This window comes from Ochlerotatus camptorhynchus, unplaced genomic scaffold, assembly GCF_037179485.1.
Source record: "Ochlerotatus camptorhynchus isolate MF236.1 unplaced genomic scaffold, CSIRO-AGI_Acam_v1.1 ptg000015l, whole genome shotgun sequence".
NCBI lineage: Eukaryota > Metazoa > Arthropoda > Insecta > Diptera > Culicidae > Ochlerotatus > Ochlerotatus camptorhynchus.
In genome coordinates this window covers 190760-210360 of record NW_027040507.1, presented here as the reverse complement: position 1 = coordinate 210360, position 19601 = coordinate 190760, and the positions used below count along the sequence as shown (strand labels likewise).

General features: G+C 40.6%; 2 protein-coding genes across 11 annotated transcripts in view; one reads left to right on the top strand and one right to left on the bottom strand.

Moving 5' to 3' along the window:
• The window catches only part of PDZ-GEF (PDZ domain-containing guanine nucleotide exchange factor), a 78825-nt gene that overhangs the window by 37603 nt on the left and 21621 nt on the right, over positions 1-19601 (top strand). The gene's annotated exons all lie outside the window — the stretch shown is intronic.
• Positions 15718-16959, bottom strand: LOC135701632 (uncharacterized). Its single transcript, XM_065222485.1, has 2 exons — positions 16539-16959; positions 15718-16467 (listed from the first exon to the last, which is right to left on the bottom strand). Exons 1-2 carry the CDS (start codon positions 16539-16541, stop codon positions 15916-15918), a joined length of 555 nt encoding a protein of 184 aa, XP_065078557.1. The 5' UTR covers positions 16542-16959; the 3' UTR covers positions 15718-15915.

The following is a 19601-nucleotide window of genomic DNA, read 5'->3' as shown; positions in this document are numbered from 1 at the left end:
TCAAGCAAAATAATCGCATATCAATCTCATACTGAAATTCAATCGTCCATAGTTCAAGTTAGAGTTCTGCTTTTCGAATTGCCCTATTTTTCGCTGATTTAAATAAAAATGATCAATAAATTTACTATGATTTTTCAAATATTTACATAGCAATTGGACTTCGTAACTTTGACGGCCACTTTCTCAATGCCTTCTTTTTCCATATGGGACTGATATGCAATTATAGGCAGTGTATAGCTTAAAACATTTGTTACGGAAATTCGGTTTTAAAAAAATGCTACGAAATACTTACTTGATAATGATTAATTCCTTATAGTCAAATACCTAGCTGTCCTGCCTTTTGTCCTAAAAGTGCTAACCTGGTACCTAGCAACGATGTTCCTTCAGTCACGTAGTCCGCGATATTTCATGCCCCCATGTTCTCGCTGGTGTCCACCTTTGATTTTGCTGCCCTCTCTCCGTGCAGGTGCGCATTGGTCCCGGTCCTGGTGCAGGTGACTTTAAAGTTGATGACGTTGGGGTGGTTCTGTGTTTAACTTATAACATTCCCAGTTTCAGGGTGGCAAATAAATCAGGAAAAGCAGGAAAAAGTTGGGATTTTATTTTCACCCGACACAGCTAACCATACCAAATCAAAATCTTTCCTGCATCGTAGATAGAGTTGTCCCCCTCGGTTTTGTGTACCATGTTCAGGATGACATTTTTTAATCTTCAAAATTACATGTCACATGTATGTATGTAATGTATGTTAGGTAGCTACCATCCCTTCGAAGATCTTATCTTGTAAAGGGTGATACGGTCAAAATTTGGTCAATATCAACTTGACGTATTTCTTTCAATTTTGAATTTAAAAAACCTGAACACCCCTCATTTTGAAGGTGTGTGCGTGTAGAATGTTGCTCCTATTTAGATTTTGGAATTCACTCTTCAGTTGTCAAAATGCCGTCCAAGCAAGAAGAGCAGCGTATCAAAATTTTGCTCGCGCATCGCGAAAATCCGAGCTACTCGCACGCAAAGTTGGCAAAATCGCTAAAAGTTGCCAAATCAACCGTTACAAATGTAATTAAAGTGTTTGGGGAACGTTTGTCGACAGCCAGGAAGTCTGGATCGGGGGGAAATCGAAAACCGGAAGCCGCTGAGACGACAAAGAGAGTTGCCGGTAGTTTCAAGCGAAACCCTAACCTCTCTCTCCGAGATGCCGCAAATAAGCTGGGTGTATCGTCTACAACCGTGCATCGAGCCAAAAAACGAGCCGGACTATCGACTTACAAGAAGGTAGTGACTCCAAATCGCGATGATAAACAAAATACGACGGCCAAAGCGCGATCCCGGAGGCTGTACACGACGATGCTGACGAAGTTTGACTGCGTGGTAATGGACGACGAAACCTACGTCAAAGCCGACTACAAGCAGCTTCCGGGACAGGAGTTTTATACGGCAAAAGGAAGGGGAAAGGTAGCAGATGTTTACAAGCACATGAAACTGTCAAAGTTCGCAAAGCAATATCTGGTTTGGCAAGCCATCTGTACCTGTGGCTTGAAAAGCAGCATTTTCATAGCTTCCGGGACTGTCAACCAAGAAATTTACGTGAAAGAGTGTTTGAATAAACGTCTGCTGCCTTTCCTGAAGAAACACGGTTGTTCCGTACTGTTTTGGCCGGATTTGGCATCTTGCCATTACGGTAAAAAGGCCATGGAGTGGTACGCCGCCAACAACGTGCAGGTGGTTCCCAAGGACAAGAACCCTCCCAACACGCCAGAGCTCCGCCCAATTGAGAAATACTGGGCTATTGTCAAGCGGAACCTAAAGAAGACCAAAAAAACTGCTAAGGGCGAGCAGCAGTTCAAGGCAAACTGGCTTTCTGCGGCGAAGAAGGTGGACAAGGTGGCTGTACAAAATCTGATGGCAGGGGTCAAGCGTAAGGCCCGGCAATTCGGATTTGGAAAAGCGGAAGCCTAACTGAATATTTTTCCTGAATTTTATACTAATTGAACTTGAAAAAGAAATTTAATTTGATTTTTTAAATAAACGATTTCACCGATTTACACGCGTTTTCCCTTGACCAAATTTTGACCGTATCACCCTTTATGCAGCTCCACTTAATAGCTAGATCAATTTGAGCTACCGATCTATATTCACAATATCGCTGTATGAACGGCCAAAACGAAGGAGTGGACCCGTAACCAAAGGCACTTACGCGAAATCCACGAAAATTTAAGAATCTCCTTCCAACGATACGATCCAACAAATCGAATAACGCAATTCGTAATTATTGAGTGCGTCGATTTAAGAACCGCTTCGAATATGGTGCCTCCACGATAAGCTTCCTACAGGATGGTTTGTTAAGAAGGGTGCGTCAATTTCACTGAAACTGTTGGAGTAGAATTCACACCACCACAATCGAATCAGTAGGATAAAGAAAATGATAATGTTTATTCCCTCCTAGACTCCGGTTGTCATACCACTCCAATCGTCCAGTTCCAGGTTAAATGCTCACAATTACATGTTACATATAGTTAAAAAACAGCCTGATTGACATTTGAATGTGAAAAATGCATTAAAACAGTCGCCCGCTGATTAAACCGTTCCCTACCCTAAATGCAGTGGCGTCCCATAACCTCACTTTTAACCTGTGCACCAACTTTCAAAACCAGATTTAAACTCGAATCGGTTGAAAAATACACTTAATCTTCTAGTCTACTCGATATCTATCCTTTGCAACCAATATTTTGATAATTGTTTGTTTTGAGAGTTGGTGCACAGGTAGATTGAGGTTAAGGAAACGCCACTGCCTAAATTAATATATATTTTCTTTCTGTTTCTCATACATTTTTCCAAACTAACTTTAAAATTCTCCCGCAAATCCAAGTCGCAGCCAAATTCTTTCAAATTCGGCACAGTTATTGGAGACCTCAATACAAATTGAAAGAGCAGTACGGAACACAACCATAGAAACTTGACTCACCCTAGTGTACATCCAGTAAGGGAAACCGGGGATTAACGGGAATAGGGGGAAAATACAAATCGTACAAGCAAATATCATACATTCAATCAAAGTGTTTGTTACTTGATGCGTGAAGTTTACGATTACAGAGTTGGGAGGTCTTGATTGAGGTAAATCCACAGCAGGTTTAAGAGTGCGCGTTTAACTTGCTCATATACTGTCAGTAGCAAGTTAAACGCGCAATAGTCCATTCTATGCATTCTATATGATGAATTTACGTTACGGTCGTCCAGCAGATGGAAATGATGTTAAAATGATAATGACGTTTTGCTACCTGTCAAATCGTATGGAATATTTTTTAGTACATCATCACTTTTGTGGTTTTGGATTTCAAACCTAGGTGTCGCATGTACTGGTGCAGTTTCGCGTAGATTCATCAATACGCCTTTTTAATGCACCACCAACGTAGAGTGCGCCACGCGATTTCGAAAAGAAACGTCAACCAAACCGTTTGTTTACATCAGAATAACAATTTTTCGCAACGCAAATTTAAGCATTTTTCATTCAACATCTTGCCAATTTCTATCGGTAATTGTCTTATTGTACGATTTTCCACAGATCTGAACTGATTTGTACCTTAACTATCCACACACAAGAAATCCGGAAGATCATAACCACTAAAGCACTTTTCTAATTTTCCATTTTTCGCAACAAAAATATTCCTGTACACCAGTAGGATGTTTGCAAAACCGTTACAGAATTAAATTTTTCAACTGTAGATTAAGTTTTGGGGCATCTCAGATGAATCAATTTATCAGGAAAAGTAAAAAAGTGTTCCGCTTCCTATGTCTCAAGCGAGGGGGGCGACACATCTAAATCTCAAGTTTAGATGCTCAACAAATCTCACACAAGCGAATCAATCTTCGAAAAATCTTCTTTCATTTGTCACATCTACCTGCATCGAGCATCATCTTTTAGCAGGAAATCTTCAAAATCGTCACCAATCTTCTTTCTATCTACTCAGCGTGCGCGCAGCTAGCCATAGCAAAACACAATCTTTTCTGCATCGTAGATAGAGTCATCCCCTTCGGTCTCAAGGCAAAAATTTCTTCTCACAACACTCTTTTTGACGTTCTCTTATTCACCACCAGGTTGAATCGATCGTTAAGTTCCCTTTAAAAAGGCCTATTGGTGGTCCGAAAGTGAGGATAATAATTGAAGAATCAAAGTGAAGATTGACTCACAGATGGCAGGTGGGTAAAAATGGTAATGATGTTTTGAAATCTTTCAAATTGCATGACATTTTTTTTAGTACATCATCATTTTTTGTAAAAAGCGGTGCTGTGGTGTAGTGGTAAGCGTAATTACCTCTCACCCCAGCAGGCCTGGGTTCAATTCCAGTCGGCACCGCCGGGATGTTCTGAGGCATAACATCTCTAACCACGCCAAAGTAAAAAAAATTCTTTTTTGAAATTGCGGATCTGAAAAATAGGCTTTGCTTTGATTCGCCAATAACAAACAAATATTTTTGACTGAAGCGAAAGTTAGGATAACAAACTTTGCACTTGAAATTGGGATTACGCCAACGTGTACTACCCATAATCCCCCATATCAGTCCCATCTTTGCTTGATTTCCTATCCATATGGGACTGATATGCGGTTATGGGCAGTGTAGGTCCCTCCGCACACCAATCTTAGGTCATCTTTTTTGTCAGTGTGCCGATTGTGCCGGACATATAGAGCAAGCTGCGATTGTTTGTAAAATACCCATCCCGGTAACCCGGTATTTCTGACATCTTGAATGTTTTGGTTTGAAAGGATAAAGTCCTTTTAATATGTTTGCTTATGTCCCACCACATTTGTGTCTGTCAAGGGGGGAACTTGAAATAAGGAGTTAACATAAAACAAGTATATTTCAAATAAATAAATAAACAATCAACCATTATACCGTGTGGACCCATAGCGGATAATTAAAGGTGCCACAGAAGGAAGAAGTGTTAGTTTGTTTACTAAAATTAACTATGACGATTGTATCAACAATTAATACGAAACTAACAATTTTAAACTGGCTCACTACTTGACTAGCCTATTGGTCCCAAGCAAATCGACTAACGTACCCCCTTCTAGCATAAATTCCAGTACTACACTATGTTTGTTTTGATTCGCTATGAAAGTTTGACAGATAAAATGAGGGGTTAGTGGATCTTCCTATATTTCGAGGGGTGAATCGATTAGCTTGGGACCGAAGATAGTACCAGAGCTGAGCCAAAAAGTTAAGCTCGTTTCTTCGGGACCTTCTGGTCTTAGAGTTACCTCTATGATTGTATGTATATGACAAGTTTTGCTATAATCAATCCTCCTCGTGTTTATTCGCGAAATCCAAATCACTTGCGTAGGAAATCAATTTGGCAAGGCATTTGTGACCAGCATACACCTTCTGGTCGTATGAAACAGGTCCAAATATTTCCGAATCCGCCCGTAAACTTTTTTGTTATGAAACTGTTTATGGCAAAATAGTGAACTTTTCATGAAAATTAACGGCAAATAACTAACCAACACTCATTCCGTCTCGCACGCTGAGCCGGTCAAGTCGCATCGGTCTCGTTGTACGACACTAGTTTTTGAGTTTTTGAGTTTTTCCCCACGCGAGGGTTTTTTCTCGCCAAAGTTAGTTGGCATAGTGTTAAGACAACTAGTGCGCGAGTGAGGAAGCCGTTAATCATACGCCGAGCGCTTTGATTACGGTCCAGCTTTAACATCAACATCTGTAAAATCATCATCACTATCGGCCCATTGATAGCAACAACGAAAGCACGTTAAATTGCCTACCGAGGCGAAAGAGGCATACCAGCTGCAAGGCTATCGACCCAACAGCCGTTGGGGAATACAATAGCATCGAACCAGTCATCTGCCGCCTCAGTGCAATAGGTATACCGTGTCGCTTTGTTTTCACCAGTATCGCATCTTCCCGCATGGTCCAGTATTAGATTAGGCTGGGTCATAATTAGGGTGATCCAAAATCTTGTAAATAGTATATATCTATAATTTTTTTTTTCTTGGTTTTTTTTTCTCGTACTATTTTTAAGTAGAGTATAGTTAGGGTGATCCAAATTTTTTTTTTCAGTATATATATATTTTTTTTTCTATTTTTTTTTTCTTGGTTTTTTTTTTTTGTTTCTTTCATATTACTCTTTAGTAGAGTAAAACTATATCATTTTTTTTTTTTGTTTATTTTTGCATTTTTGTTTTTCTATTTTTGATATTATTTGAAATTACTGTAATTATTTGTAAAATATTTACCAAAAACACCATTGCGGCGATATTTAACCGCAATGGATGAAAATGATAAAGGCGGGGGATGGTCGCTTGCCATCTCAGACGACGAAACTCTTAATTCCACCTCACACGAAAGTCTCGAGGAAGTTGTGGAAATGGAAACCCTTGACGTTCCAGTTGACTCGCTCTCCAGCAAAAATACTGGAGCATATTCCAAGAAAAGATATCGCCCACAACCCTCTCCCCCACCATCTCCTCCTCGTCCACCTGCACCCCCCACACCATTGCCCCCGAAAACCTCTGCGCTCCCCCGCCTAAAGGCTTACCCAGAAGCCTCGAAAGGCCCATGGGTTGTTTTTTTCCGGCCCAAACAAAAACCTTTGAACATTCCGAGGATCTCTAAGGATCTAACAACACATTTTTCGGCCGTTACCGATATTTTCAAGGTAACACCAATAAAACTGCGCGTTACCGTTGATGACCGGAAGCAGGCTAACCAAATTGTTGCGTGCGAGCTTTTTTCATTGGAATACCGAGTCTACATACCCAGTAGTGAGGTAGAAATTGAAGGAGTGGTCACCGAAGCGAGTTTGACTAGTGATGATTTCTTGGGTCCCGATTCCTTCGGAATCTTTAAAAACCGTGCCCTGCCGAAGGTGAAGATATTGGACTGCCTTCAAATGCAGTCAGTATCCGTAGTAGGCTCCAAAAAAACGTATTCCTTGTCAAACTCGTTTCGTGTGACCTTTTCGGGTTCAGCGTTACCTCACTACGTCGCTATTGGCAAGGTTCGGCTGCCTGTACGTCTGTTTGTACCTCGGGTAATGAACTGCTCGAAATGTAAGCAACTTGGTCATACATCGGACTACTGCTCGAACAAACCACGCTGCGATCAGTGTGGCGAGCAACATCAAGAGGGCCCTTGCGGTGCTCCTCCAAAATGCGTGTACTGCAAGGAAAGCCTACATACCCTGACTGACTGCCCGAGGTATAAACAGCAGGGAGAAAAACTTAAGCGGTCTCTGCAAGCTCGCTCCAAGAGAACTCTAGCAGAACTCTTGAAGAATACCGCTTCATCTTCTCAGACCACACCAAAAAGCAGTAACACGTTCTCCATTTTGCCAGTTGATGATCTAGACTCTGACTCAGAGGTCGGTGAGGATAGTCCGTTTGTCTTTAAAGGCAATACGAGAAAACGAGCAAAAAAACACACCACCGAAAAGCCTCGTAAGGCCACTCGTACGGACCACCCTTCCCCCTTGGAAAAATCAAGAAGTAACGGAAATTCACCGAAACCCATTCCACCGGGTTATAAACCTTGTAATTATGACAAGAACTTTCCGTCACTTCCAGGATCATCTAAAACCCCAGATGTTCCAGTTTTTCGGCCAGAAAATCAGCTGAATAATCAGCAAGAACATGCTCCCATGTTCACGTTTTCTGGTATTGTGGATAGCTTCTTCAGTATATTCAATGTCTCTGACTCAACGAGGAGCATTATTAATTTAGTGCTGCCAATGGTGAAAACTCTTTTGAAGCAACTAGCTTCTAGGTGGTCCTTCCTTGCATCGATCATATCCTTTGATGGATAATTCTCCGAATGAGGTCGGGGATATGATCTCTGTTCTTCAGTGGAACTGTAGAAGTCTTATGCCAAAACTTGACACATTTAAATTTTTAGTTAACAACTCACTTTCTGATGCATTTGCCCTTTGTGAAACATGGCTCTCTTCAGACAACGATCTTGCTTTCCACGATTTCAACATTATACGCCTTGACCGCGCAGATTCGTATGGAGGGGTGCTTCTGGGGATCAACAAGCTCCATTCCTTCTATAGAATCGATCTGCCTTCAGTGACAGGCATTGAAGTAGTTGCATGTCAGGTTAATATTCGAGGTAAATGCCTCAGTATTGCCTCAGTATATCTTCCACCAAAAACCGCGATCTCTCGTCAAAGTTTCGCGGATATCTGCACGGCTATGCCGGAGCCACGGTTGATCTTGGGAGATTTTAACTCTCACGGTACAGGCTGGGGGGAACTGTACGACGACAACCGCTCAACCTTGATATACGACATGTGCGACTTCTTCAAAATGACAATTCTGAACACCGGGGAAGCAACACGAGTAGCCAAACCTCCAGCAAAAATAAGCAGATTAGACCTCTCACTTTGTTCGAGTTCACTATCGTTGGATTGCTCGTGGAAAGTAATTCAAGATCCCTACGGTAGTGACCATTTGCCAATCAAAATTTCTATTACCAATGGTTCATCTTCTACTCGCTCGGTCGACATCGCGTACGATCTTACGAAAAACATTGACTGGCGAAAATTCGCGTCCGCGGTCCTTGATGCCAGTCAATCGGTTGACGTACTTCCTCCGCTGGACGAGTACTCCTTTCTCGCGCGTGTCATCATCGATTCTGCGCTGCGAGCACAGACGAAACGTGTTCCGGGTGTTTCCGTCCGCAAGCGACCTCCCACCCCGTGGTGGGATAAGGATTGCACCGACGCGAACAGCGAGAAGTCCGCCGCGTTTAAACGCTTCCGCAAACACGGTAAGGTCGGGGATTTCGAGCGGTACACCGACCTCGAGAAAACCTTTAAAGACTTAATTAAAGCAAAAAAACGCGGATACTGGCGTCGGTTCGTCGATGGTTTGTCGCGAGAGACTTCCATGAGAACACTCTGGAATGTCGGCAGGAGAATGCGAAACGCGTCATCACCGATTAATGAAGACAAGGAGTACTCGGACAGATGGATTTTCAGCTTCGCGCGGAAAGTTTGCCCGGATTCGGTACCGGTTCAAACCAACGTTCGTGATCGTCCGTCGGGTAATAACGAAATAGATTCCCCGTTTTCGATGGTGGAATTCTCACTTGCTCTCCTTTCATGTAACAACTCAGCTCCAGGAATGGATAGAATCAAGTTCAACTTGCTCAAAAATCTCCCAGACGTCACGAAGAGACGCTTGTTGAACTTATTCAATCAATTTCTGGAGCACAACATTGTTCCGGATGATTGGAGGCAAGTAAGAGTTATCGCCATTCGAAAACCCGGTAAACCCGCGTCGGATTATAACTCGTACCGTCCCATCGCGATGCGGTCCTGTATACGGAAATTGTTGGAGAAAATGATTCTTTTTCGTCTAGACAAATGGGTCGAGTCGAATGGTTTACTTTCAGATACGCAATTTGGATTTCGGAGAGGCAAAGGAACGAGCGACTGTCTTGCGTTGCTTTCAACTGAAATTCAACTGGCCTATGCGCAAAAACAGCAAATGGGTTCAGTTTTCTTGGACATTAAGGGGGCTTTTGATTCTGTTTGTATCGATGTCCTTTCGGATAAACTCCACGATTGTGGGCTTTCACCAATTATGAACAACTATTTGAGCAACTTGTTGTCTGAGAAATATATGAGCTTTTCTCATGGAAACTCGACAACTTCACGAATTAGTTATATGGGTCTCCCCCAGGGCTCATGTTTAAGCCCCCTTCTTTATAATTTTTATGTAAAAGACATTGATGGTTGTCTTGATGAAAATTGCTCGCTAAGGCAGCTTGCAGATGACGGCGTTGTGTCCGTTATAGGGCCAAGTGCACCGGACCTGCAAGGACCATTGCAAGATACCTTAGACAATTTGTCTACTTGGGCTATGAAGCTGGGTATCGAATTCTCTCCGGAGAAAACTGAGTTGGTTGTTTTTTCTAGGAAGCATCATCCTGCACAGTTACAGCTTCAACTAAAGGGTAGAACAATCACTCAAAGTATATCTTTCAAGTATTTAGGTGTCTGGTTCGATTCCAAAAGCACGTGGGGAAAACATATTGCGTATGTGAAACAAAAATGCCAACAAAGAATCAATTTTCTTCGTACAATTACCGGAACTTGGTGGGGAGCACACCCGGAAGATCTGATCAGGTTGTATCGAACAACCATCTTGTCGGTTCTAGAGTACGGTAGCTTCTGCTTTCAATCCGCGGCGAAAACACATATCTTGAAGCTGCAACGAGTTCAATACCGTTGCCTCCGAATCGCGCTTGGCTGTATGCACTCGACGCATACGATGAGCCTCGAAGTACTCGCGGGTGTTCTTCCACTGACAGATCGTTTCGCGGAGCTGTCCTTTCGGTTTCTTATCCGTTGTGAAGTAATGAACCCATTGGTAATAGAAAACTTTGAGAAGCTGCTCGACAGAAATCCTCAAACAAGATTCATGAGTCTCTATTACGATTACATGACGCTGGAGATTGGCCCTTCTTCATTCAATTCCTCTCGTGTTTGCCTCCAAGACTTTTATAGTTCCTCTGTAAATTTTGATCTGACCATGTTGCAAGAAATCCGTGGAATACCAGATCACCATCGGTCGATGGTTGTTCCCTTAATTTTTGCAAACAAGTACCACCATGTTAGTAACAATAAGAGTTTTTTCACAGATGGGTCAACTATAAACGCTTCCACTGGATTTGGAGTATTCAACGAATTTCATAGCGCCTCATATCAACTGCAAAAACCCTGTTCCGTATACGTTGCGGAACTAGCAGCCATATTTTACGCAGTAGAGCAAATTGCCTCACTACCATCTGATCACTATTTTATTTTTACTGATAGCCTTAGCTCGTTGGAGGCTATTCGATCAATGAGGCCGATGAAGCACTCCTCGTATTTCCTGACCGAAATCCGAGCTAAATTGAGTACTTTATCTAACTGCTCCTATACTATCACCTTAGTTTGGGTCCCATCTCATTGCTCAATTCCGGGCAATGAGAAAGCGGACTCGCTAGCTAAGGTGGGCGCTATGGAAGGCGATATTTTTGATCGACAAATCGCCTTTGCGGAATTTTTCTCAATTACCCGTCAGCACGTCCTCACCAACTGGCAACAAAAATGGAATGAGAGTGATCTGGGAAGATGGTTACATTCTATTCTCCCACAGGTATCGAACAAGCCATGGTTCAAAGGATTGGACATGAGCCGTGACTTTATACGTGTCATATCAAGGCTCATGTCCAATCACTACTCGTTAGACTCGCATTTCTTCCGAATCGGGCTCGCAGGCAGCAATTTGTGCGCTTGTGGTAGTGGCTATCACGATATCGACCACGTGCTTTGGTCATGCACCCTATATTGTGTTGCTAGATCCGAGTTATCCGCATCCCTCAGGGCCCGAGGAAAACAACCTATGCGGCCCGTTAGAGACATCTTGGCGAGCCGAGATCTCGATTATTTTAATTTAATTTATGTGTTTTTAAAACGGATCGATCTGAGGATTTAGTAGTTAGTGTCATCTTGTGTTCTCTCAAGTTGCTAGGTCTCCATCGGTGTACCCCCATGTTTGTCTTTTTCTCCAGTATGTCGCTTAGTTCTAGATCAAGAGCACATTGCTCTAAAAAACCTTGTGTTCTCAATCCCTACCCTGCCACCCGTTTGTTACAATTTGTTACCCCTAACCTCGAGAAAGCCGCGAGTAATCGGCCCCCGCTTTACTAACGTTAGTTTTAAGTAATTTTGTACCCAAACGATGAATATCGGCTCCGCAAAGCTACGGCAAATGAGCCTGGAAAAATAAACGCATTATTAAAAAAAAAAACTAACCAACACTAGCGGACCGTGAGTTTCAGCCCATCTGGGATTATTCGCGTTTACGATAATTCATGCATATTAATGGGGCTCATTTTTATTTTGAACTTATAGTAAACCTACGACCAATATGGAAGTTGTAGGTGCGGTCAAGTACTCACGGTCCGCTAGTGTTGGTGAGTTATTAGCAGTTATTTTTTTCCATAGCGCAAACGGGTGGTCGGGTATTTCTACATTACAAGCAAACAGCGGAGATAGAGAATAGGAAAAATGTCGTAGCCCATTATTTTTCAAACAGTTACATTACATTTTAGCTGCAAGCTTGCTTGCGACAGTAAATTATCAGCTCCATTATTTACGCATAATTTTAACATCTTTGCTTATGAGTGGTTAGCATTTATTCATATCTTATAATTCCATGCAATAAACAGCAAATAAATGCTATTATTAGCCAGAAATCAGCAAAATTCTACATTACATAAATTTATGTCTTGTCTACTTAATTGTGCGAAAATGTTCAGTCGCCTGCATAAAACAGTTTAGAAATATAATGAGAGAGAGAAGGATTAGTATTTTCCATTTAATTCCACTACTTTATTTGCTTATCCTTGACAGATACGCGTATTTCGTCTACAATGTGCAGACTTCTTCAGTGTCTTGTACTAATACTCGAGTATTAGTACAAGACACTGAAGAAGTCTGCACATTGTAGACGAAATACGCGTATCTGTCAAGGATAAGCAAATAAAGTAGTGGAATTAAATGGAAAATACTAATCCTTCTCTATCTCATTATACAGGTATTCCACTAAGACGCCCACATTCATCAGGATTCAGTTTAGAAATGTCATGACAATTTTTCCGCTTGCCAGTTTGTGTTTGTGTGTCCTTCTCTATGCTTTGCGCAATCATCTAATGTTAAGGAAAAAACGTTAAACTCCAGTACTCATGCCACCACTGGCCTTGCCAAATTGATTTCCTACGCAATTGTTCAATCTTTGATGTGAATTTCGCGAATAAACACGAGGAGCATTGATTATAGCAAAACTTGCCATATACAATGGTCATATTATTATAGTTCATTTTAGTAAACAAACTAACACTTCCTTGTGTTTCACATTTGTATTAAGCGCCTAGCCCTACGCCCATCAGAAAAGCGAGTTTCTGGTAGGCTTATTTGCTGTTTTGTTTTGTTTTGCGTTTCGTTTCGCATCGTTCCATTTCGCTTTACTCTACTGATCTTTCTGTCGTTTATAAGTTGCACACTTGCGTAATCTTATTTTCAATACTCGCGCATATAGAATCGAGTAGAATGGCGAGCAGATTAGCTGGGCTCAAGCTAAAAAGTGTTCAGACTAAGAACGATCAGATTACTGGGGGTCCACGGTATACTATTTATAAGCATATCTACTAGCATACTTCTTATCCGCAGTTTTCGAATGCAAGAATTCAAAATCATGTTGATAATTTTAGAAAATTCAAAATATGTTGATAACTTTAGCGATTTGAAAGTTGTGTATACTCCAAAACTGTGTCATACTTTTTCGGTATCTAATTTAAATTGTTTCAATTTCAAGATTTCAAATGTTTTCTAAATCCCAAGGTTTTAAAAATATTCTGAGGAGCAGGTCACCTTCCTGTCCCTACGTGGACAATCTTCCGTTTTTTTTTTTGCATTACTCTCCCGCTCTCTTTAACCTATGTATACATGGTTATGGACACCTCTAGAGCAACATAATCAAAATTGTACCGATTCCATCCACCGAAAGTACTGAATGGTTAATTATATTGGTATGTGGAAAGTGAGATACAGAATACATAAATCTTAAAAATTGTAGGATTAAAAAACATGATACTGAGGCTTGGATAGATACTGAATCTTAGACATCTAAAGAGAATTTTGATTGTGATTGGAATTCCAGGGGAATTTTAAGGAGAAGTCAATGGTCTCCTGATGATAATTTGTAGGGAATTTTGAAAAATTAAAGAAGTCAAAGAGATTTGAATTATGATGATGGTTATATAGGCATACTGGGGAAAAAGGATTTTTTTCTCGGGAGGATTTCGTAGAATTTCAGGATACATTTGTAAGGAGTATTCCAAGGGATAGGAGAAAAAAAACCTCGATAATTCTCCGGAGACTTTCGAGAAGAGTTCCAAGAGAACTTTGGAAGAGTATTCCAAGAAAATCTTGATGACCATTTCACAGATTTTTTCTTCAAAATATTCATTGTTAATGTTGAGCACAATTACCATGGAAATTTTAGGAGAATTCCAAGACAATTCAAGCCAAAAATAAATTTAGTCCTACGTAACATTGATCCATTATCTTCATCGACTTTCTCTTTCTAATCGAACCTAATCTAATTTAAGACAAACGCAGCCAGTACAAGAAAGCATCCTGGAAAATGATTAGGTTAGATAACGCCATAAAACCCCGAAGAAACAGCTTTGTCAACAAGAATAATAGACTAACATAAAACTTTATATGTTTGGCTGGCCGTACAGGTACCACGTGGTCAACTTAGTAGTAGAAGGGGGGATATGGAGAAGTTCACGCTTGTCTACGGAGCGGGGGAGGGGCATATCGTCCACGTGGACACGTTAAATTTAGTAACACCATCGGTTTCGTTTCTGACAAATTTATCTGGAATTTGTCGAGTAAGTCCAGTGATGAAGATGGTAGACCTAAGGATCTTTTCTTAGTTTGCGGTTTGCTAACTAACCATTTTGTTGCTTCCGGAACTAACTCATTCCACTAAAAGAAGTAAGATAAATTTCTTTTTGCTGTTGAGGAAGACATTAGGTCGCTTAATAACACCGATGGTCACAAGCGGCTGGCGCAAGAACCAGTCATGGATTTGTTCTGAAATTGTGCCTTTACCAAGCTTCATATGATGCAAATAACTCATTCGATGATAATATGTCCCAACAAATATCTTGTCATAATATTTATTAACTAAAGTTAATAGCGGATGTTTATCTTTAGCATCACCTGTTCGCGCTTCGGATCATAGCGGAAACCTGGGCTATGAAACCAAGTCGAAACGACTGTTTTCATACAAGCGTTCATACGAAGAACGCTTCGGTTCGACTTCCTCAATGAGGCCTCTGAACTTTACCGTGTGTAGATAGCTAGATATACGTTAACTTTACCTTTTGATACGATGATTTCCCATTCCATGTTGTCTAACAAATCGCTTCAAACTGCAAATTTCCGCACATTTAAATTTAATTAGTCCTGAAACACAATCTTCCTCACTACCGTGCAGCTCGCTTGCCGTTGCTTTCAGGGATCATTTTGCCTCCCCATGCCCCATAACGTTTCCTTTGTGCAGTTTATGATGGTACCACCGACCAATGATGGCAGAGTGTAAACCAATATTTTCAAACCCGTTATAAACGAACGATTGTTGTGTCAAAAGCAAAATTATTGATTTTAGGTGAACGTTCTATTTTCACTGCATGTACACATGATGGGATCCTAACCTTTCCTCCATGGTGTCGTCGCATAAAGTCCTCACACAAAGGTCGCTATCACCAAACAAAATTTAATTCTCTCGTGTATGAGATTTTGCTTTCTATATTGCTACGATCCCCTGTTCAACACGTTTCGATTTCGATGTGGCAGGTATTGAAGAGTAGAGCGTGAATATTTCGAACCCACCCCAATTTAGGACGCTCTCCGTCGTTGTTATGTTTATTTTGTGAACCAGAACCCGAAAGGATAATAAAAAACATACAGGCGGATGGGTTTTGCTTTATCCGTGACGCATTGCCTGATGTAATGTGGAGATCGTAAACGGGATTGGGACTTGGTGCAGTGAATCCATTGGTCTGCTTTTCACAGTTGATTAATGGCGATGGGGAAATGTATGCCTTTACCCCGTCTTTCGGAAAAATACAATTATTCAATCAGTTTATTTCGATAACAGTGCGTCACTGGTTTATTATTATCTGTAGTATCTTTATCAGAAGTAGTGCTTTAAATATTATTAACTTATCCTTACGAGAGCTGTTATGTGACTATTGTAGCGCAAAAAAAAATGCATTTCCTTTACTGGAACTTCTACCAAGGTACTCTGAATCGCAAAAGCTGCTATACTTAGCCAGCCTCCTAATAGAGGCTAGTTTTCTTCATGATCCGCAAAAATTCCTCTTGGTTGACCTCTCCATCTCCATCGCGATCGGCTTCGTCGATCATCTCCTGTAGTTCTTCGTCGGTCAAATTCTCTCCCAGCTCTTTGGCAACCCTTTTGAGATTCTTGAATGAAATAGTTCCCGTCTCATCGTCGTCGAACAAACGGAATGCTTTCAGGATCTCCTCCTTGGAATCCTTTTCGGCCATCTTGACCGTCATCAGCGATAGAAAGTCCTCGAAGGAAATCTTGCCGGTGCCATCCTTATCGATTTCTGCAATCATCTTTTTGATTTCTTCCTTTTTCGGTTCGAAGCCCAGCGCTCGGATTGCCACCTTGAGCTCTTTCGTATCAATCATTCCGGTTCCCTCGGAATCGAACAGATCGAATGCTTCCTTGATGTCCTGTCGTTGTTCGTCGGTTAGCTCAAACTTGGGGCCGGATTTCTTCCTTGCGGTACCAGCCGTCTGGCCAGTGGCTGTCGTGGATGTTTTCTTCGTGCTGGTTGACACCGATCCAATACTGGAGGCCTGGAAACGTTATTGATTTTTGAGAATATAATTATTTTTTTAAAAGAGAATCATCTGCACTTGAAACCTACCATATTGTTCGATTGGTCGAACGATTCTAACTCACTAAAACGCGTGTTTGAATGAAGGGAACCGCTTTCAAACCTGTTTTTGTTGTTGCTATAGTATTCTGCCTTGGTTGGTTTTCGTGATGCGCAACACAAACTTCTTTTTTTTTCGGTTGGGTTACAAACAAGAGCGTTCCTGATGCTTCAACTTGCGCTGACCGAGGTCGAGGTTTGTGGAGAACACTCACCAAATAAAACAATGTTATGTCTGCACTTGTTTCTGCTCGTTCTGTGTAGGACTAGGCGTTTTGTTGACCTTCTCGATTATGGCACAATAACACTTCTTGCATGAAAACCCTAGCAAATCTAGTATTGCAGAAAAAATACCATCCGTGGCAGACAGACCCAGAAGGAATCGTGTCCGTCCGTGGCGATGTTTCGAAACTCTGCTGCAGGTCCGGAAAATATTTGACAGCTGCTGCGGCCAAACGCGTCTAAGTACACCAACACCAACGGGCAAACGAGGCAATTTTATGCTGCTGGCGAGACGCTTGCACGCACACAAACGTGTGCTTGCTGTGGGAGCTTTTTAGTACTAAAAATGCTCCATTATGAAAGCTCTCTCTGATGGCCTTGAGTGAAGTTCATGGAGTGAATTTGCGTGAGTTTGGTTGTTGCATGGTTGTCTGGCTGTGTGCTAAAATTATGCTGTATTTGTAAACAATGAAGCAACAGCTCCTAACGTAATCACCTTTATAACTGTTTCTGTTGTACATTGCAGCATTGACGCTAGAATGAAAGTTGGGCCATTAAAGCAAACTGCTCATTACGATTAGATTTGAATGATGAATGAAACTAAATTATTTAGATTAAGAGAATGTTATGATGAATTTAGGGATCGAATTACGGTTACAAATTCGAGAAAGTTTAGTCGCGTGCAGATTTTTTTTTTCGATTAATTTGACCTCAAGCTTTTATATTGTATGTTGCATAATATTACGCATTTGCATAACTTTGGTCTCCTGTGCAAAAAATTATTGCTCAGTAATATTTTCGCACAGGCCATTAAGTTTCTCCATCATACGCATTACGTTTATATAAAGGTGTGCACTGATATCAGGTGTAATACTGGCGGGTTTTGGTGGCAATTCACATATAGACGAAGCTAGTAACAATCTTAAATACTTTACTCAAGTAATTAAGAAAAACGACAAAAAGTGCACTTTTCAGTAGCGTTACATACTTTCATTGTTGTTATGCATTAATTATTATTGAATCAATTATCGAACATACCGTTGGTATGTTGGTATAATAAATGTACTGCTTCATTTTCGAATAGAGTGAATGTTTCGATCATGACTGTGGGAGTGGGAATCGTGATATGGTGTGCTTCTGTTATGGCATCTGGGAATAAAATTTCTCGATTACTTTTTCGAAGGGACGTATCTGCTTTTGTAAAAATGCATTTCTCGATTACTTGTTCGAAGGGACGTATCTGCTTTTGTAAAAATGCAACAGTGTTAGCATTCGTTGGCGAGCTACCGACGTCCCTTCGAAAAAGTAATCGAGATTTACCTTGATGGGGTGCGTTGTGGTGGAATCATATAGCTGTGATTGAAGCACTTACTCAACAATATATAGTTTAGGGCATAGGGAAACAGAAAAGTCAATGAATAAAGTTAGAGGACCTCCTAGATAAAGAGGAATTAAAGCTTTAAACTTACCGTATGGTTCGCTCAGACAAATAGCCTTTAGAGCTGTAGAATAAATCTTCACATCTAGTTTAATTTTCGTAGCAGTCAGAAGTAAATGTTTTGTCCTAGGTAGGCATTATAAATGATAGTCATATTTTCGATTAGGTATTTGTAAAGTTTGGGAAAGGAAGAGTTCGACAAAGTGTTGATATTGTTTAGGGTGAGTTCAGCTTTAGTTTGTTTCCGGTAAGGCGTAGCTTTAAATAAATGAGATTGATTCAAAATTGAGTGGTTTTTCACTCAAGAACGAAAAAACTGAAAAATAAAATTTTCGTCGCTTTTTCTTCAAAATCTGCTCGAATATGAGGTAAATCGATTAAAAGTTTACTCAGTCTAGGACTATACTAAAAGACTGAGTGAAACCTCTCTCGATTTTCCACATACCATTAAAGTTTTTCCTGAAAAATCGAGCCTAATTTTAGTCACTGTACGTTTTTGCGAATTTGAGTGAACGAAACTCAAATTTGAGTTGGTTTATCAGCCGTTTAGTTTGTTTTTGATTTGGTTATGCCAGAATTTTTCTGAAATTAAAATTTGAGCCGATAAGTTTAGATTGGCTGGTACAGTGACATTTCGTTCTATAGGGTATAGATACTTGTTTTAAATGCCGAGCTCTTGTATTTTTCTCATAGTAGTAATTGACTAGAACTACATAGCATTTTTCATACCTAGACAACTACGACGTGCATCTTTATTGTAATACCAAATTACTTTATGTTTTTTTGTGTGTAGTATTTTTACGTGACTTTTTTGTGTATGCACATTTCTGAATTAACTTTTAAACTTTTTGGGCATTTTTGTGGTTTTATTTTTTTATAGCTTTTTGAGAATTTTTGCGGTATTACGAGAATCTGAATAGTCGTGCAAAATGCGTTTTGGAATTTGTTTTTATGGATTTTTGAATTTACGTAGTTTGTACACCAATTAAGTGGATAATTTGGAGAGGTAACCAAAATTAACAACTTGCCAGGTTGACACATAATATTTAGTGGTACTCTCTAAGTGGTTATTAAATTTGTTTAAACTGAAGTTACTTTTTTCAGAATTTTCACGGGTTTCTTCTAGGGGCAAGACGGCTGTACTCAGAGTTAATATTTTCACAGTGAGCAAATTTGAGTAACTCATAGGGGAAATGTTGGCTTCGGCAATACCTTAACCTATTATCGTCAGGGGGGTAAACAACGTCCTTGAGAGCTCAATTTTGGCATGTGGATACATTGTGTACCAGATCATCTATTGGCCAAATTTGAGTGCTCTAGGACTTTGTTTACCCCCCTGACGATAATAGGTTAAGGTATTGCCGAAGCCAACATTTCCCCTATTTACTCAAAAA